This window comes from Tasmannia lanceolata, unplaced genomic scaffold, assembly GCF_043159265.1.
Source record: "Tasmannia lanceolata isolate RefF3 unplaced genomic scaffold, GAP_Taslan_0.1 ptg000024l, whole genome shotgun sequence".
In the NCBI taxonomy this organism is placed as follows: Eukaryota; Viridiplantae; Streptophyta; class Magnoliopsida; order Canellales; family Winteraceae; genus Tasmannia; species Tasmannia lanceolata.
In genome coordinates, this window is record NW_027518701.1 from 5979042 (window position 1) to 5998671 (window position 19630).

A 19630-nucleotide genomic window follows, 5' to 3' on the forward strand; every position below is an offset into this window, starting at 1 on the left:
TTTCCTCAAATGAAATGACAGAAATACCCTTCTTTATATGACCATGGTTTTAAATTTCCGCGAAATATTTCGGTTGCGGTAGAAAACGAAATGAAATACACATTGTTTCGAAATAGTACCAAACTTCGTCGAAACGTTTCGAAAATTTCAGAAATTTTGGTGAAACGTTTCAGAAATTTCTGAGTGAAACGTTTCAGAAATTTTTGCAAGATTTCGTCAGAAATTTCATACCGAAACCGAAACGTTTCGGTTTCACTGATGACCGAAACCGAAATCGAAACCGAGATTTAAAACCTTGTATATGACTTATAAATGAAATGGCTTAGGGTATTTGGGGTATTTCACCCACACTCTTATCCAGAGTCATACCCCCTTGAAAAGCCTCAAACAAGTCCATTGTAATACCTTTCACTGTTTCCCAACACACTTGAGAAAAGTCCAGGTAGAAAACATATAGGCCGGAAGCCCAATTTCTTATTAGAAAGAATAAGCCGCTTTTGATTTCCCCCAGTGAATGTTGCTTCCAGCATATCATTGCCTCCTATCCGATCTAATCGAAATCTAACCCTTTCAGAGTTGGGACCACTCTCCCCTGCGATGAATACAACTTTTGATAGCAGCCCGTAATTTTGATACGTACCTAGATAGATGGGTCCCCCTTTGGATTTAGCAATATCTAAATTGGCTTTTGATATTAATGTGGTTGATGGTAATATTTTAGTAGTTATCTATATTCAGTAGGAGATAGAGGTTTGATAGGGGACTCTTACGATATTGGCTACTCTTAGAATAGTAAGCTATTATTTCATTAGGAAGTAGATTTGCGTAGGATTCTTATTATGTAGGAAAGTTATGTAGGATTATGGGATATAAATAAGTTGTAATCTTCTATTTCATGAATGGAGAAATTATTGTAGAAATTGTGTTTCTGCACAAAGGAGGATTGATCCTTCCCTCTAAGTGGATCAAGAGGCCGATCTTCTCTCTAAGAAGATCAGTCACATTATGAACCGAATCAGGTTTGTAACAATTGGTATCAGAGTGGCACGATCCGTTATCATGTCGAAGCAAATCGAAGGAGTAATGGATCAGTGGGATGAGAATATAAGAGACATCCTTAGGCATCCAGCTTCTATAAAGGCCAAGTTCAACGAGATAGCATTATCGTTTGGCATGAAGTCAGAAGAACCTCCATGTCTAATGGAAGAGTTGAGCGAGAGCACCGTCGAGTGCACGATGAAAAAAATGAAACAGAAAAAAAAAAAAAAAGAAGAAGAGAGAACGAAAGCAAATAGAAGAAAAAGCGAAGAAGCTAGAAAAGAGAGGTCGTGTGATGGAATTCTGAAGGCCGACAACCTTTTCATCAAGGTCGTCAATCCGTTGATCCTGCTGTGTCAAGCGCGTGAGCACAACATTGTGCTGAGAGGCCATAATGTTATGGAGCGCCATGAACTTCTGGGCGATGAACACCTGAGTCAAACCATGTCGATCTTGAGGAGGAGCTCGCGGAATGGCTGCATCTTCATCAATCCTCATCTTCGTCAATGACGAGCCATCAAACGGAGGGGATGGATCCTTAGTTAATTCCTCGTCAAGGGTTACTTTAAAGTGTTCAAAGATTCAAGTAAGGATCATGCCAAAAGGCAATGAGGCTTTGGAGCGAGAAGGGGTTTCATTCATGAAACGAAAGATTATGTGAGCAAGATTAAGTTCCCGACGGACGATGAGGCAATAGACGATAAAGGGTTCGAACGGACGCACGGAGTCTAAGCTTCCACCTCGAGGAGTGATGTTTAGGCCACGATTTTGTGAAGAATGCGAGCTGGGCAATGGATATCTTGAGAATGGACCTTCAATTTGGGGTTATAAGCTTCACACATCGCCGAGTAGATAGAGTCCTTATCAACACTGTATTTTTCGCCCAATTTCCAGAAAAAGATGGCCTCACCATTGTCAAGAATGTCTAGGATTTTACAAAATAGTTTCCTAGAGAGTACAATAGGAATGGATTTGACATTCGATTGAAGGGTCAGCCCGTCATCAGAAAGCCTCACATGGGCATAGAACAAACGGATTAGGTCAAGATAGATGGGTTTATTCAAACCTAAGATGGAGTTCCACCCTTGGTCATCAAAATAGGGAGCAATGTCATAGCGATGGAGTGCAGAAATGTTTACGTACCTACCAGATAGGATGTCACGAAAACCTAGCTCGTGGAAGAGAGTTCATGCTTTGTCGGTAAAAAAGAAGCGCACTTTGACCTGAGAGGGTTGGGCTCTACCATTCCTCTTAACCAGTCCAACGCCATCAGAAAGATTCTCTCCCACTTAAATTTGTGTATCAACATCTCAATCATTCCCAAAATACACATCGAAAGTTCTTTGATGAATGGCACGATCCGGTCGATTTGAAGACGAAGCTGCCTCAAACCTTGATGAGGTCATATGGGATGGTGACTAATTACAAGACAAAGAAATTACGAAAAAGAGGGAGAAAGAATAAAGAAAAAGAGAAGAAAGAAGAAATTTGGAAACTCGTGCGGAAGATCATCTCCTCAAACAGTCATCGCTTAATCTCCAACCTTGAAGACAAGGCTGATTTCAAGGTGGGTGGAATGATATGCACCTATATAGATGGGTCTCACTTAGGATTTATCAATATCTAAATTGGCTTTTGATATTAATGTGGTTGATGGTAATATTTTAGTAGTAGGAGATGGAGGTTTGATAGGACTCTTACCATATTGGCTACTCTTAGAATAATAAGCTATTATTTCATTAGGAAGTAGATTTGGGTAGGATTCTTATTATGTCGGAAAGTTATGTAGGATTATGGGATATAAATAAGTTGTAATCTTCTATTTCATGAATGGAGAAATTATTCTAGAAATTGTGTTTCTGCACAAAGGAGGACCGATCCTTCCCTCTAAGTGGATAAAGAGGCCAATCTTCCCTCGAAGAAGATCAATCACGTTACGAATCGAATCGGGTTCGTAACAAATTTCCCCAATTCATCTCTCGATCCACATAGATGATGCCATTGATCAAAGTGTGTATCATCCCACATATGCCAATAGGTTTTCGATGATTGTAAACCATTTTGGATGGTTGTCTTGCTTATCTGATAGTTTCAAAGTGTGTATTTGTGCTTATTCTAGCGTTTCTTGAAGTTTCATCTTTAAATTCTATCATTAGCATATGTTTCCGTGATTTTACAGGATTTCCACTAAAATTTTCAACTGAAATTGAATCATTTCTGTTTCCGTGGCGATTGAAACCGGAACCCAAACTGAAATTTAACACTTTGCATGGAATCAATCTCATCATAACACAACAGGAGATGCATACTTTGTAAATCCAAACAGAAATAAATCTCACTTTAATCGCCCATCTTAGTTTTTTTCTTGAATGATTCCCACCTTAGTTCTACTATGAATTTCAAAACCATAGAAAATCTTCATCAATGTTAAACCACAATCCAGGATCATCATTCCTCCGTGGGTTATGTCAAAGTATAAAAGAATAAATAACGCTTTCTCCAACGCTTCAACAGCTTAAGCTTTTGGAGTAACTGGTAGTTTTACATGGTATCAGAGTAAAGGTCCTGAGTTCAAACCTCCTTGATGTCAAAAATCCACATGCAATGGTCAACCCAAAAGTGGGGCCACATGTGCCACGTGTAGTCCAACCCAAAGAAAGAGGGGGAGTGTCAAAGTATAAAAGAATAAATAACGCCTTCTCCAACAGCTTAAGCTTTTGGAGTAACTGGTTGTTTCACAGGTTACACCCGTAAAAGACTGTCCCTTCCGATGAGATAGTTGTCATCTGCTTACCTGTTACATATACCTTCTAAAGTACCAACAGCTTACTGATTCATATCTATAGATGGATGAAATAACATTCTCCACACAAAGTCACTAGTATGTGATTAGATTTGAGAGTTTGGAAAGTCAAAATAGGTAGGAATCTACCTTACGGTACTCATGTTGTCTTTTTCAGTCTTCTATTTTTTATAGGTTTTTTTAGTCTTCTATTCTTTTTTCCTTAAGGATATTAATAATTTCTATCAACTTCCAGTTGATTTAAAAAAAGGAAAAGGGTCGGAGAAAATTAGATATGATATATAATTATATTGCACACAAGTTATATTGTGATGTGTGAAACTGTTTCCGAATAAAAGTATAAAACCAAAAAAAATGGTAAGACCTATTTTCTTAGAGAACATTTTCATGAATTGCATCCTTACTTTTGGGTTGTGCTGATTTGCATCCTCCTTGCAAGTCTTACTCTAGTTTATGTACTTCCACTCCATAGCATAATTTTTTGTTGGTAGTCCTATTGTGAGGATTTTGTCATGGTTTTCATATGTGTATCATATTATTGGTGTCTGAAAATGCAAGTCTTACACTAGTTTATTTACTTGCCTCCATAGCATAGTTTTTGCTGTTAATCCTACAATGAGGATTTTTCTCAGGGTTTTCATACATATATTATATTATTAGTGTCTGAAATGGTTCTCCTTTTCATGTGTTGACTGGCATGCCCTTCAGAGTAGCATTATATTTTATTTTTCAAATGAAGTGATTGTCAATTACATCACTTGTTGTTCATGCTGTTGTGTCTTGCTTGTTATCCTGTTAAAGACCTCGAGCTATGGAATGTTTAATTATAAAAATTGAATGGTTACTTATTTTTAAGCATGCAAATTCTCAAGTCATCCATCGTATTGGTAATTCTTGAAGCAAATTTTCAGAGCATTGTTTGTATTACAATGCAGAAACTAGTTATCTCCCTTTTATTTTCCTTGAATTTGATTAAAATGTCATGCTCTTGATAATTGAATTGTGCTACTTATGCAAGATTATGCGTCATCTGAAAGTTTAGTTTATAGTTTTGTTTTATAATTGAATATCACATCTTGTTGGTCTTCCACGCAAAAGCAAATAGTCCCACATCGGTAAAAACTGGTGGATGTGGATGGGTTATAAGGGAATGGGCACCCTCCCTCTAACGACTAGCTTTTAGGGGTGAGTTCTACCCGATTAAGGTCCTTACACATCTGATTGCGTCACATATCGGAGTTAATGCCATGCCATTTCAATTTCTTGTTGTACCAAACCATTATTTAGAACTTGTTATTCATATTCATGATTGCATTTTGTAGGAGGATACAATTCGAGAAACCATAGAAGATGCTGGGTTTCAGGCCACGTTTATTAAGGAGGAGAATGAGAGATCCACACTCATATGCCGAATGCGCATAAAAGGAATGACTTGTACTTCGTGCTCAACAACTGTTGAATCTACTTTGCAAGGTGTTCAAGGTGTACAGAAAGCTCAAGTCGCCTTGGCAACTGAAGAAGCGGAAATCCGATATGATCCAAAAGTCGTAAGCCTGAACAAACTGCAGGAGGCAATAGAAGATACTGGTTTCGAAGCTATACTTATTAGTACAGGGGAAGATAGTAACAAGATAAAGCTCAAACTAGATGGAATATGGACGGAGAAATCAATGAAGTTGGTTGAAAGTTCCCTTCAAGCACTCCCTGGGATTGAAGATATAGACATTGATCCTATGCTTCAGAAAGTTTCCATTTCTTACAAGCCAGATCAAACAGGACCTAGAAATTTCATTGAAGTGATTGAATCGACAGGGTCTGGGCGTTTTAAAGCCTCTCTGTTCCCCAATGATGGGGGAAGGGAACCTCAAAGGCATGAGGAGATTAAGCAGTATTATAAATCATTTATTTGGAGTTTGGTATTCACAATCCCAGTGTTCCTCACCTCAATGGTATTTATGTATATCCCAGGAATTAAGCATGGATTAGACACCAAAGTTGTAAACATGTTAACTATCGGAGAGCTTTTGAGATGGATATTTTCTACTCCTGTCCAATTTATCATAGGCCGCCGCTTTTACACTGGATCTTACAAGGCCTTGCGCCACGGGTCTCCGAATATGGATGTTCTGATTGCCTTGGGAACCAATGCAGCGTACTTTTATTCGGTCTACTCTGTGCTTAGAGCTGCAACTTCTTCGAATTTCAAGGGAACTGATTTCTTTGAGACTAGCTCAATGCTCATTTCGTTTATTCTACTTGGGAAGTATTTGGAAGTATTGGCAAAGGGCAAAACGTCTGAGGCCATTGCCAAGCTTATGGACTTGGCACCTGAAACAGCTACACTATTAGCTCATGACAGTGAAGGCAATGTGATTAATGAACAAGAGATTGATAGTAGATTGATTCAAAAGAATGATGTGATTAAAGTCATACCTGGTGGGAAGGTGGCGTCAGATGGTTTTGTTATATGGGGGCAGAGCCATGTTAACGAGAGCATGATAACTGGAGAAGCACGACCCGTTGCTAAGAGGAAGGGTGACAGTGTGATAGGGGGCACCTTGAATGAAAATGGAGTCATGCACATTCAGGCAACACATGTCGGGTCAGAAAGTGCTCTTTCTCAAATTGTTCGCCTTGTTGAATCGGCACAGATGGCCAAAGCTCCAGTGCAGAAGTTTGCTGATCGTATCTCCAAGTATTTTGTGCCACTAGTAAGTAGAATATACCTCTTCTCATGATCTTTTGTATTCAACTTGTTGGTTGATTTTTTTGTCTCAATGATGGAAGGTGGGAATCTGATTGAAGAATTTGTAGAGAATGGTTTTAATAGATCTGTAACAGGTAATTATTTTCTCTACAAAGTAATCAAAGAAACCTATCATTCAAAAAAATAAAAAATTTAAAAATCAAAGAAACATTCCCTGTATTTTAAACTGTTAACAGATTCACCTCCTAAGAATGACACAAGTGTTCTTTAAGTAGAGGTGGTATGTTTCATTGAATCATAACTGGAGGATATTTTGTCGTTTCATGGGCATTCTTGCACGTGATTCTTTATAAAATTTCCTTTCTTTTCCTTTCGTGGGAAGAAAGAACATATGTATTACTTAAACTATATTTAACTTATGTAATGAGAATTGTCAAGATGGTAATTATGATCATGCTAACTTATCTATCCACCTCTTAGTGGATCATATTCACATATTTTAGTATTAATAATGAGAATAAATAAGAGCAAGTTATAATGTCCAAAAAGTCACTTAATGCTTTGTAACATGGCTAAGATGAGAAGATTTTGTTGGACTTTTTTTAGAACAATTTTTTTGACTGGTACCTAGAGCATCAAAGTTCAAACTATTTTTTTTTTTTTTTAAATAACTAAGATGATGTTGACTCGTTCATTTTTATGCATTTAGTGAGTTTTTCATTCATTTGGCCTGGTCAAATTCAGAAGTCAGACCATCTGAGTTGAATTTGATTTGGTACTGTTGTGAGAAGATTAGAGAGAAGAAGATGAGAAGAAAATGGTGAGTTAGGGATAGCTCTCCCTCACTTCTGTATTTATATAAAAGAAAAGAGTACAATGACTAAGATGCCCTTACGCACATATACACACACTTCTAAGTTCTAACACTCCCCCTCAAGCTGGAATGTATATATCATGCATTCCTTGCTTGTTACAAATATCATTTAGTTTGGCTCTACTGAAATATTTGGTGAAAACATCAGCTATCTAATCTATTGAGCGAGTGAAAGTAGTGCGTATTTCTCCCTTTCGAATTCTCCGGCGAATGAAGTGACAGTCCACCTCGTTGTGTTTGGTGCGCTCATGAAAGACAAGATCGGTGGCAATGTGAATAGCAGCCTTATTGATGCAATACGGCTCAGCTAGGTATGATGAGGAGAACCCAATCTCAGATAGTAGGGAGTGCAACCAGATAAGCTCACTACTAGTATGTGACATGGCTCGGTATTCAACTTTTGCACTCGATTTGGCCACTTTTTCTTGTTTCTTACTTTGCCATAATACTAAGTTACCTCCAACAAATGTACAATATCCAGTAGTAGAGCGTCTATCTGCTGGTGATCCTGCATGCGTCACAAAAGCCTTATAACTTCTCATGCCCATGTCTCTAGAAAAGAAGCCCTCTTCCTGGGGCGCTTCTCAAGTATCGGAGAATCTAAGTCACAGCTGCCCAGTGGGAGGTATGAGGAGCACTCATGAACTGGTTAACAACCCCACTGCGTATAAAATATTTGGGCGAGCGACGGTGAGGTATATTAGTTTCCCAACTAGCCGTATGTATGTGCAAGGTCATCCAACAAGTCTCCCTCTTCTGGAAGCAACTTTGTATTAGGGCCCATGGGAACACCAGCTGGTTTCACACCCATGTGTCCTGTCTCCTCCAACAAATCTAACACATACTTCCTCTGCGAGAGGGAGAGACTACTACCAGAATATGCGATCTCAATCCTCATAAAATATCTTAGACGCCCAAGGTCCTTTGTGGAGAATTCTTTATGAGGAAGGCCTTCAACCTCTGTATGCAAGTTGTGTCACTCCCTGTAATGATAATGTCATCCACATAGACTATGAGAAGGAGATGTCTAGTATCAAAACGATGACTAAAAACAGAGTGGTCAAGTGCACATTGCGTCATGCTAAATTGCATGATAGCATCACTTAATCTCCCAAACCATGCTCTTCGGCCCCGTCTCCCTTTGCCAAATAGAGATTGAAAGAGATTGCTTGAGCCCATATAAAGATTTGTGAAGTCTACACACTAAGGAGGACATCTCCCCATGAGCAACATACCCAGGAGGTTGCTCCATATAGACTTCCTCAGTCAAGTCTCCATGGAGAAAAGCATTCATGACATCCAGATGATATAAAGGCCAGCCTCGGCTGACAGCGAGGAAGATAGACACTCGCACATAAGGGATTTTGGCAACTGGGGAAAAACTCTTTGTATAGTCAACGCTGAACGTCTGTGTATACCCCTTGGCAACTAATCGCGCCTTAAGGCGCTCCATAGTGCCATATGGAAAGTGTTTGATGGCAAATACCCAATAGCAGCCAACAGGCTGAGCACCATGAGGGAGGGAAACCAAATCTCAATTATGATTGGCCTGAAGGGCGGCCTTCTCAGTATCCATTGCAGCATGCCAACCTGGGTGAGTAAGAGCTTCGGGTACTGACCAAGGCAAAGAAACAAAAGACAAGGGGGAGACAAAGTTGTGAAATGAGAGGGTGAGACGATCATAAGAAACAACAGACGAAATAGGGTGTGCAGTAGTACATGAACACATACATGAAGCGATAGGGGAATCTAAAGGAATAGCAGGCGATGGAAGAAGAGGTACCTATGAAGAGGACAATATCTCTTGCTGAGAAGACGATGCCTCAGGCTGAGATGGAGGCAGATTGAGCCTCGAGCGTCGCTGATAAACCTTTAGACAAACTGAAGGAGCCAAAGTCACCTCTAATGGAGGTGAACGACCCGAAGGCACCTCTACTGGGGTAAAGGGGACTCCACAAGATCAGATAATATAGGCAGAGGTAGAGAAACCTAAGAGTCGGGCAGAATACTGTTGCGCTTAGCAGGAGCAGTAAAAAAGGAGACTGACTCGAAGAAGGTGACATCAGTAGAAACATAGTAGTTCCTGAACCGAGGACTATAACAACCATAAATTTTCTAGGTGAGAGAACATCCCAGAATGACACATCTCTCCACCCGATGATCTAATTTAGCCAGTCCTGATGAGAGGTTGTGAACAAAACAGACACAACCAAAGACCCTGGGAGTGATGGAAAAAGGATCTCCCTGAGGATGTAAGAATCAATAATTCAGGAGCTAGAGCTAGTAAGTAGAGAGACAGGTGATCAACTTGACTGGACAAAACCTGCAGTTGGTGGCCGGCTAGTCAAACGGAGACACTGGAACTCCTCATAGTCGGCCCTGGAGAGGGTAAAAGAATCACTCTGTGTTGCTAGTGGAATGGCACCAAGAATGAAGCGGGATGTCGACGCCTCAGAAAGATCAGCAGTGGTAAGGTGTGCAGAGCGGGAGGGACGGAGTTCGGGATGAAGGGTATAGCAAGTATCAACATGATGGCCCTCCCGTCGATAGTGAGAACAATATGGGTGGCTATGGCACCCCGTCCACCACCAAAATCGCAGCCACCACCACCACGGCCGCTATGGCCTCCACCACGGCACAGCCTCAACCACGACAGCTACGGCCTCGACCACGGCCAAAGGAACCGCTGACACGACCAGATCTGCCACTGCTTTCATAAACGGCTAGCGCGGAGCCGTCAACGGAGATAGGAGTGAAGGAGCTGCCCGGGAGACACTACTGTGCACGGGAATAAACCTCTGTGGGAGAGGCGATAGAACCCAAGCCAATAATCTGATGTCTAAAATGTAGAAAGTCCGGGCCCAAGGTACCAAGGAAATGAATAACACGGAGCCGGTCTCGTTGCAGGTAAGAACCATCAGATCGGTCGTGAGGCATGAAAGCATCAAGCTGTTTGCATAGAGAAACGAAACGACTGTAGCGGTCAGAGATGGATATTGTCACGCTGGAGGCGCATCCACTCGGAGTAGGTGGCACAAATACAAGTGAGGCTATCAACCCCAGAATACAAAAAGAGGCATGATCCCATATGGCCTTCGAAGTCCGCATGGTCATCATTGTGAGAGCCACCTGAGGGGTCATGCTCTGCCAAAGAAGGGTGAGGATCATGGCATCATCCTGCCGCCGCCTGTCATATGAGGGATCTGAAGGGGATGGAGGATCCCGCTCAATGAGAGCGACCTTACCTCGGGCAAGGAGGTAGGACCCGTCAAGCTTTTCTAAAGTCATCTATGGGTAAGAGTGCTCCACAAAAGGAGAGGGAGCCATAGGTGGAGGAGCAGTGGAAACAGCAGGAGCTGGGCTAACAGGTGGATCCATGATGACAGGAGTATCCCTAAAGACCAATAGAGAATGGAGGGTCTCAATCACAATGATCAATGATAAACAAGTTAGAGGAGAGAGAGGTGACAAAAGGATCAGCCGAAGGGTCTAAGATATCGCGGCTCCGATGGAGAGATAAAGGAGAGATAGACATAGAAGTACTATCCAACAGAGCAAGAAGGGCTAGGAAACGAGATCGGAGCTGTGGAAGCGAATGAAAAAAGCCCTCGAGCAAGATTTAGGCCTAGAGTAGGGTTTTAAGAAGAATAAATCACACAAAAAAAGAGAGGGACCCTTGCGATTAGGGTTTCAAGAGGGGAAAAGTATTACAAGAGGGAGAGGAAGAAAGAAAAGGAAACAGAGGAGGTAGAGGTGTTCCGGAGAGAGAGAGAGAGAGAGAGAGAGAGAGAGAGAGAGAGAGAGAGAGAGAGGAGGCGGCGAGGATGGGTGGTCGGGGGTTGCAAAGGGAGGTGGCGGGGATGGACGTGGTGGGAGTGGGGGTCGGGGATCTCAAAGGGAGGTGACGGGGATGGAGGTGGTGGGAATGGGAGTCGGGAGTGCAAAGGGATGTGGCGAGGTGGGTGGGTGGTCTGGATTACAAAGGAGAGGGTGGCGGAAAGCAGGGAGAGAGATGCGAGAGGTCTGTGAGGTGTGGGAGGTTGGGAGGGGTGTTGTAAGTTAGGGGTTTGCAGGTTAGGGTTTGAGGAAGGAGAAGACGACAAAATAGAAGATGGATAAAGAGAAGGGAAAAAAAAGAAAAGAAGAGAAAGGAGAAAAAGAAGAGGCTGAAAGGGTCTTCAATGGTGGTCCCTAGGCACCACAACCCTGGGGCTCGGCTCTCATATCATTTTGAGAGAAGAGTAGAGAGAAGAAGATGAGAGGAAAATATTGACTCAGGATAGCTCCCCTCACTTACTTATGTATTTATATAAAAGAAAAAAATGACTAAGATGCCCTTAGGCACATATACACGCATACACACTTCTAACAGGTACATTGCGGTACATGTGAACACATGCATAAATGTTTGTTTTACCTCCTCCCCCTTCGCTTTTGTAGGTTATTACTCTGTCATTTGCCACCTGGCTCACCTGGTTTTTAGCTGGAAAGTTCCATGGATACCCAAAATCTTGGATTCCATCTTCCATGGATAGCTTTCAGCTAGCTCTTCAATTTGGCATATCTGTCATGGTCATAGCATGCCCATGTGCTCTGGGCTTGGCAACGCCCACTGCTGTCATGGTTGGTACTGGAGTTGGTGCTTCGCAAGGTGTACTGATCAAAGGTGGGCAAGCATTAGAGAGTGCACATAAGGTCTGTATAAATTCTTCTTTATTTCTTAGTTTTGCTACTTGCTTTCCAAATTAATTTTAAGTCAATGTTAAAAAACTCGGACTCCATTTGGAAATTGGTCTTCTACATTGATCTCACACCCAGTCCAATTTTGTATCCTCTGAGTTCGGATTTTGTTCTCATGGCAGGGCCATACTGACAATTTGGGCACATTCTGAAATGAAGAAATTTTGAAAACTGGTTCGAAGTTTAGAAAGCCAATGAGTTAAACATTATTGCAAATGTTGGGTTAAAAAGGCCCTCAAGCTTTGCTGAAAAGTTCCGGCATTAGGAACACGTTTCCTATTTGCCTTTCCTCTTTTAAAAATGCTATTGTATACCCATTTTATCACGTTTGTCACTTCTGTTTATCCGAGTTGAAAGGTAGAATTTCACTGTTTAGTTGTTGGTCTGGATATTGTTAATGGAACTGAAATACGAAGCTTTTGTAGGTGGACTGCATTGTATTCGACAAAACGGGGACGCTCACCATTGGGAAGCCTGTAGTTGTTAGCACAAGGCTATTAAAAAACATGGTCTTGCGTGATTTCTATGAACTGGTTGCTGCTACTGAGGTAGGCTCTTTTTTCTCTTTGTTCTCCTGTTATTATGATAGAGAAGTTACATGAGCTAAATTTCATGATATGCATTCAAACATTAGCTATATCCCATTAATATGGCCAAGGTTCAGGAACTATCGACTTGGACTGAACTTGTTCCGCTTAAAAATCATCACTCAAGTGAGTTGAACTGTTGAATCAGTGATATATACTCGTCATGTTGTTTGAATAAGCTGTTTTATAATTAAGAAATGGAGCTAGTACTGCCATCCACTTATTCTGCTATTTGCTTCACTCTATCACTTTTATGTAGAATTATTTTCATTGTTATATTTTACAATGAGTTGACTGAACCAATGGTATTTTCCTTAATGAAGTCAAAATGTTGAGGAAAGCTTATAAAAAAACATGAAAAGAAAAGAAAGGCAATGAAAGTAGACAGAGAAAAAGATAGATAAGCGGACCTCTCACCAGACTAAATTCAACCTGAGTTTCACTGCAACCCACTTTTTTGGAACCCCTGATATCGCTATTTAAGGATGATTTACTGCAACATTTTCAGCAGAGAAGTCGTTCTCTTATGATGCCTTTTCTAGTTGATGTATTAGGTTGGGCATCTCTCAAGTTGAATGGAAATTCGTTTAACCTTGGTCTTTGAGTTTGACAATATTGGTATGCCTTTATCTAATTAGGTAAACAGCGAGCACCCTCTTGCCAAAGCCATTGTAGAATATGCCAAGAAATTCAGAGAAGATGATGAAAGTCTTATCTGGCCAGAAGCACGAGACTTCCTCTCTATCACGGGCCATGGTGTGAAAGCCACAATCCAAAACAAAGAAATTATTGTAGGAAACAAGAGCTTGATGTTTGACTGTGGGATTCCCATTCCAGTTTGTGCAGATGAAATTCTAGTAGAAACTGAAGAGGCAGCGCAAACCGGGATCTTGGTATCAATAAATGGCGAGGTGGTCGGAATAATAGCCATATCTGACCCACTAAAGCCTAGTGCACAAGATGTCATATCCATTCTCAAGTCCATGAAGGTCCAGAGCATTATGGTGACAGGTGATAATTGGGGTACTGCAAATTCTATCGCGAAAGAAGTTGGGATTGAAACTGTCATCGCAGAAGCCAAACCCGACCAGAAAGCGGATAAAGTAAAGGAATTGCAGGTATTAATGCAAATTTACATTTCTATGCACCATTTGTGTTATATTTGTGCTTGCTCGTACCTTATATTCATTTGTCTACATGTAATTTTTTTTTCGTATTTCATCTAGGCACACACACATTTAGGCTAGGTACTCCTATGATCCATGTTACACGTATTCTTCTGAATGAACGAATATGTTTCACAAATTCTTCATGAGTGAAGTACCCATGTCGGATTCCAATACTTTAGGATTCGTCTCAACACTTCTAGATATCTTTGATATGGTTTTTTCTTTCTGAATACTACTCCCACACCTTTACAATTAGCACCTGTTTTTGAGTTTTATCCATCCTAATAGTAGGTTTTTAATATGGAAATAGAACATTGTAGTTACTTAATGTATTAAAAAAATTTAATGTATTATTTTTCATAACCATATTATTATGTAAGAAATTAAATTTTGAGAATTAATTAATATATTTTGGTGCATCCACAAATGTTTCTTTTTGAGATTTGAAAAATCCGACACTCGATACCCATGTCGAATTCCAAAACTCATACTTGTACTAATACAACATAGATTATGATCCTATCCCGTATTTAAGGGCCCACCTAGTCAGTGAAAATCACTAGAAAATAATGAAAAAATAAAAAAATGACATTGGATAATTTGAAGTTCCATTAAACTGAGCTATTATTGTTTCTCTTTATTTGTCTTGTGCTGGAAAAGATATTATAAGCATTGTTACTTTGCAGTTTAAAATCTTTGCTTAAAGTTTACTAATATTACTCTTACATCTCTAGATGTCTGGTCTAACTGTGGCAATGGTTGGAGATGGGATCAACGACTCACCGGCGCTCGTGGTTGCCGATGTTGGGATGGCGATTGGCGCCGGCACAGACATAGCTATTGAGGCCGCTGACATTGTTCTTATGAGGAGCAACTTGGAAGATGTTATAACTGCCATTGACCTCTCTCGTAAGACATTCTCTCGAATCCGTCTTAATTACATTTGGGCCCTTGGTTACAACCTTCTTGGCATCCCAATTGCCGCCGGAGTGCTCTTTCCGTCCACCGGATTCCGGCTGCCGCCGTGGGTTGCCGGTGCTGCAATGGCAGCCTCCTCAGTTAGTGTTGTCTGCAGCTCTCTCTTGTTGAAGAATTATAAAAGACCCAAGAAGCTTGAATCCCTTCAGATGAGAGGGATCATGGTTGAGTAAGCTGTTCTGGCTAGTTTTAGTTTTTGTACATATTGATTTAAGATTGTAATTGCTGGGAAACCGATCCATGTCATGTTCGGTTTTTTTGGTATAAGAAAGATTTGTCCTGTGTACATATGTTTATGCATATGAATCATATTTGTGTGATTTATGTTTGGTGTTTATACATATGAATGATATTTGTGTGATTTATGTTTGGTGTTCATATGTTTATACGTATGCATAAAATTTGTGTTTCATCCTTTTTTTTGTAGCTCATTTGTTTTCATGCTGTACATATCCCTTTTTTTTGTAGCTTTGAAACTAACTTACATGTGCACGATATTATCATTCAAAATAATTTTTGGAATATGATGTTACAAACTATAAGCATATTTCTTATGAATTTTTTAAACTTGAAGGCCATTCTTGGCAACCATGAATTTCTTTTCCATGGAATATTAGCTTTCCCAATGATGAGGGCGTGCGGCAGAGGGAGTCACTTGAGAGGGACTAAGGTGATGAGGACCACACTACTATAGATATGTCCGAACAAGTGGAGGAGGTCTTACATGACTTGGACGTCCAAAGGTCCTAAGGAGGTCAGCCAGGCTCAAGGACAAGGCTGCTAGGGACCTAGAGGGGGTGCAAAGGACATGACTTCTATGCTCAAGGACAAGGCTGCTAGGGACCTCGAATTTAATCATTTTGCCCATTTTCCTTCAAGTTTTCCTAAATTGGTAAAACTGGCATGAGAGATCGGAATTTTCCGGGTGAGGGTGGTGCTTAACACCTTCCACCCTCGTAACCAGGCAACATAACTAATCTTTTGAGGATGTAGGCCACGGTTACCGAGTCATCATATGGTCTTAGGCCCTTGTCCTAGGTGGGGACTCTACCTGGTTCCCCATTGGACCTCGGTTTGTGTGGGGAGGTGTAGTGCAATCCGATTTCAGATTTTTGGATTTGAAAATGTGTTGCATTACAGATATTAATCAAAGAAAGAGGCACCAAAACACTTAAAAAAGTAAAGGTAGTGCAAAAACATGACCCATGCACGTGCGGCCGGTCATCTCCAGGGGCGGAGTTACATGTAGCATAAGGGGGGCAGTTGCCCCTGTTGAGTTGGGCCAGATCCTTAATATTTGAAGGCATGCCCCCCTTTTGTATAAGCCTGTGTAAGCTTGCCCCCCTTATGCATATCTCCACAGTGTGCGGACATGCCAGCCTCTCTCGAGGTAAGAAGCCGGAAACTCATTTTGAGGGGTTCAACAACCGAAACGTTTCTCTCCTCTGGGATTGGATTTCAGGTGATTGAGAAGAAGAGGGGAATAACACTACTTCCTTAGGCTCCTCTGCTTTTGCACATATGGAAAGGATTTTTTAGGTACAGGCGCGATGCTAAATGTTCAACACACGCAGACTGTGAACGACACATTGACACGCACATAACGTGAACGACTCACGGCTGGTCGATGCGCGCAGAGCGCAACCGACTCTCAGGGTCGACAGATTGTCCGATTCAGGCTAAACGACAAAACAACACAAACAAGACACCAGCGAGAGGGATAAGTGAATTAAAGAGACAGACTCACTTGGGTAGATGAATTCATTGCTTCCTTAATCCGGGAAGAGCTACAACTACGAAAAGTAAGAGTTCAATGCAGGAAAAGTAAATTATAAAATGCTAAAACATTTTTTTTGATTCTTGGTTTTGGGACCTCTTCCTTGTACACAGACACCTCCTTGCATAGCTTAATATACTCGGGTAACCGTTCCTCATCATCCCCACATTCTCTTGGAGGAGACTTTTTAGTAACAACCCACGCTGGGTTCCCCTATTCCCACTTCCTCCATTGTCTATGTGGTTATCATCCACCTTCTCACGATTGGCAACTGGTGTGCCACATCTTCAAAAACCGACCATCTTTCTAGTAGACCTGGCAAATGGGTAACCCGCGCGGGTACGTACCCGGCGGGTACGGGTAAAAATTACCCGTGATTCTACGGGTAGCCTTTTAGTGTACCCGGACCCCACCCGGGCGGGTTGGGTAAACCCGCGGGTAACCCAGCAAAATTATATTTAATTTTTTTAAAAAAAAAACTTTTTAAATTATTCTTTTTGCCTTTTTCATTGTTCATTTTCAACCATTATATGTTCGGGGAGTGATATTTCACGTTTTTCATGAGATATTTCAACTGCTTGAGGATAAAATTACCCCCTTTAACGTTGAAAAACTTAAGAATATTCAGTGAAGGGGGGATTTTAACCGTTAGGGGGGGGTATCATTTCCCTGTTAGTAGGGACACCCGTGGGTCGACCCGGACGGGTCAGTTTTTCTATGACCTGTGCGGTCCGGGTAAAAAAAAAAGGACGGGTCATTAATCTGTGACCCGTACCCGTAAATTATGGGGCGGGCCGGGTGGACCCGCAGGTACGGGTCACTTTTTGCAAGGTCTACTTTCTAGGCTCCGGTATATGCATGTAAACTCCCACGTCCATAAGTTGCTTGCATGGCTTTGGCATCGGCATCTTGGTCTTTGATTTAGTCCAAGTGAATTGCCACTTATCAGTTTGGTCTTTGATGACCGACTAACTCCCCAAAACGGGTGTAAACAGGGCAGTAGTTCATGATTTTGGTGTGAAGAGAAGCTGGGACCCACACAGCTTGAGATCTGTGTCCTCACGTTACTTAGAAATTCAAAAATTCACGTTACATCGTATTTCATGACGTTCCTATATTTCTGGACGAAATTTCCAAAAATCTCCCTACTTTTTCTCTGAAATGACTCAAAAGTTGTATAGGGAGTGAATATATCATTTCCCTAAAATGTGCAGTAAGGCTTACACGTAAGCCTACTTATACTTTCATATAGGCTTCACATGTAGGCCCATTTGTATTCTTATGTGCCCCTCATAAGTAGGCCCACTGAGTACTCTCTTGTGGACTCACAAGTTGCATTCCCATGTGAGTTCACAAGTAAGCATCACTTCACTTGTACTCTCCTACTTTTTACCTTGATAAATTAAACTCTTTACTTTGATAGCATTACCTTGATATTTCATTTTATTAACCCTGATAGGATTATTCCCATACTTAACACATTGTACCTGAGTGATGATCATATATCTTCTTGCCTACGCTATATTGATTGGGATGATCCTAGATGCTTGATTGATCCATGAGCCTTGTTAGGGTTCCTACTAGAAAAGACGCATTTTTTCTATTTTTTTAGTCAACAAGGAGGAGACAAGCCTTGGATTTACCAATAACTCACCTCGTAGAATAGTGGTAATTAGTGTTTGGTTGTCAACCTCGTAGAGTAGTGGTAATGAGTAGAGAGAGAGAGTAAAAGCATCATTCCAAAGGAATCCAAGCAAAAAACTAAAGAGACAAGAATGACATGTGGTTTTTTTTACTTGGAATTTGTTGGGATGAGAAGGATGACACATCACCAGACAAGGAGTTGGCAGCTGGTAATCTCCAGGGATTTCATTTGTCTAATGACTACCAAATATAGGTTTTTGATGATGTGGCATCCAAAACCCAAGTAAAACCCCTACAAAAGCCGGGCTTTTGTGCAACCAAACAGATCAGGCATTTAACCTACAAGATGAGATGTTTGTTTGGCATGGGTCCTGAACCATGTGGATCCCCTCATGACGGCCTGAAAGATCAACATTATTCATTATATTTGTACGTTTCTATCTGGGACCCACAAGTGATCCCGACTCTTCACTTAGATAGACTTTTTTGTTTTAATATACATTTCAATTTACTTGTTAAAGTTTATTATTAACATTCTAAAACTATATTATAATGGATAATACTAGTCAAACCAAATTCGCTTTACTTGTTAATGTGGATCATTGACATCCTTAAACAATATTATATTAGGGAATACTAAACCAACTAGGCTAGTACTTTGAACCTCTTGTTTCCCTCCCAAAAGGGGGAAATGATATATTCCTCCCTTTTTCTTCCTTGGGCCACCGGCTCGTAGTGTAAAAGGGTAGTCTTAATGATGGTTTTAAATTTCGGTTTCGGATTACATTTTGGTCTTAGCAGAAACTGAAATTTCGGCCGAAATCCGGTAATAAAAAATTATTATTTAATTATTTATCAAATTTGGGCCTAAGTATAGAAAATTCTGAATATTTCTATATTTTTAAAAAAAAAATCAATTACTCGAAATTTCGGCCAAAATTTAGTAAAACCTGATATTTCAGATTTAGCCAAATTTCGGTTTCGGTCTCAACGGAATTTTGGGTTTCAGCCGAAATTTAAAACCATGGTCATAATCCATAAATACACTAGCGGTGGCTGGCCCAACGAAGAAAAGGGGGCCAATATATAATTTCCCAAAATTATGTTAGATAGTGGGACCCATCAAATGACGTAAGACCGCCCTTGAGAATTGGCATGGGTCCCACCACTTGACCGAATAGAATAAATCTTGGGAAAGAAGCCTCACTTGACAAAGAAGTGGGTCCTACCTTAAATGGACGGTGAATATTGCATCCGACGAATCTAATCATTCATCATATCAACGCGGGCACAGTCAAAGACGGTTACCAAGT

General features: G+C 40.8%; 1 protein-coding gene across 1 annotated transcript in view; it reads left to right on the top strand.

Moving 5' to 3' along the window:
- Positions 1-15224, top strand: part of LOC143857335 (putative copper-transporting ATPase HMA5) — a 28278-nt gene extending 13054 nt beyond the window's left edge. Inside the window, exons 2-6 of the mRNA XM_077367763.1 lie at positions 5164-6552; positions 11863-12117; positions 12588-12710; positions 13388-13867; positions 14653-15224. Of these exons, the coding sequence (XP_077223878.1) occupies positions 5164-6552; positions 11863-12117; positions 12588-12710; positions 13388-13867; positions 14653-15069 (2664 nt within the window). The 3' untranslated portion in view covers positions 15070-15224. The remainder of the gene's footprint in view (positions 1-5163; positions 6553-11862; positions 12118-12587; positions 12711-13387; positions 13868-14652) is intronic.
- Positions 15225-19630: the final 4406 nt, after the last annotated feature.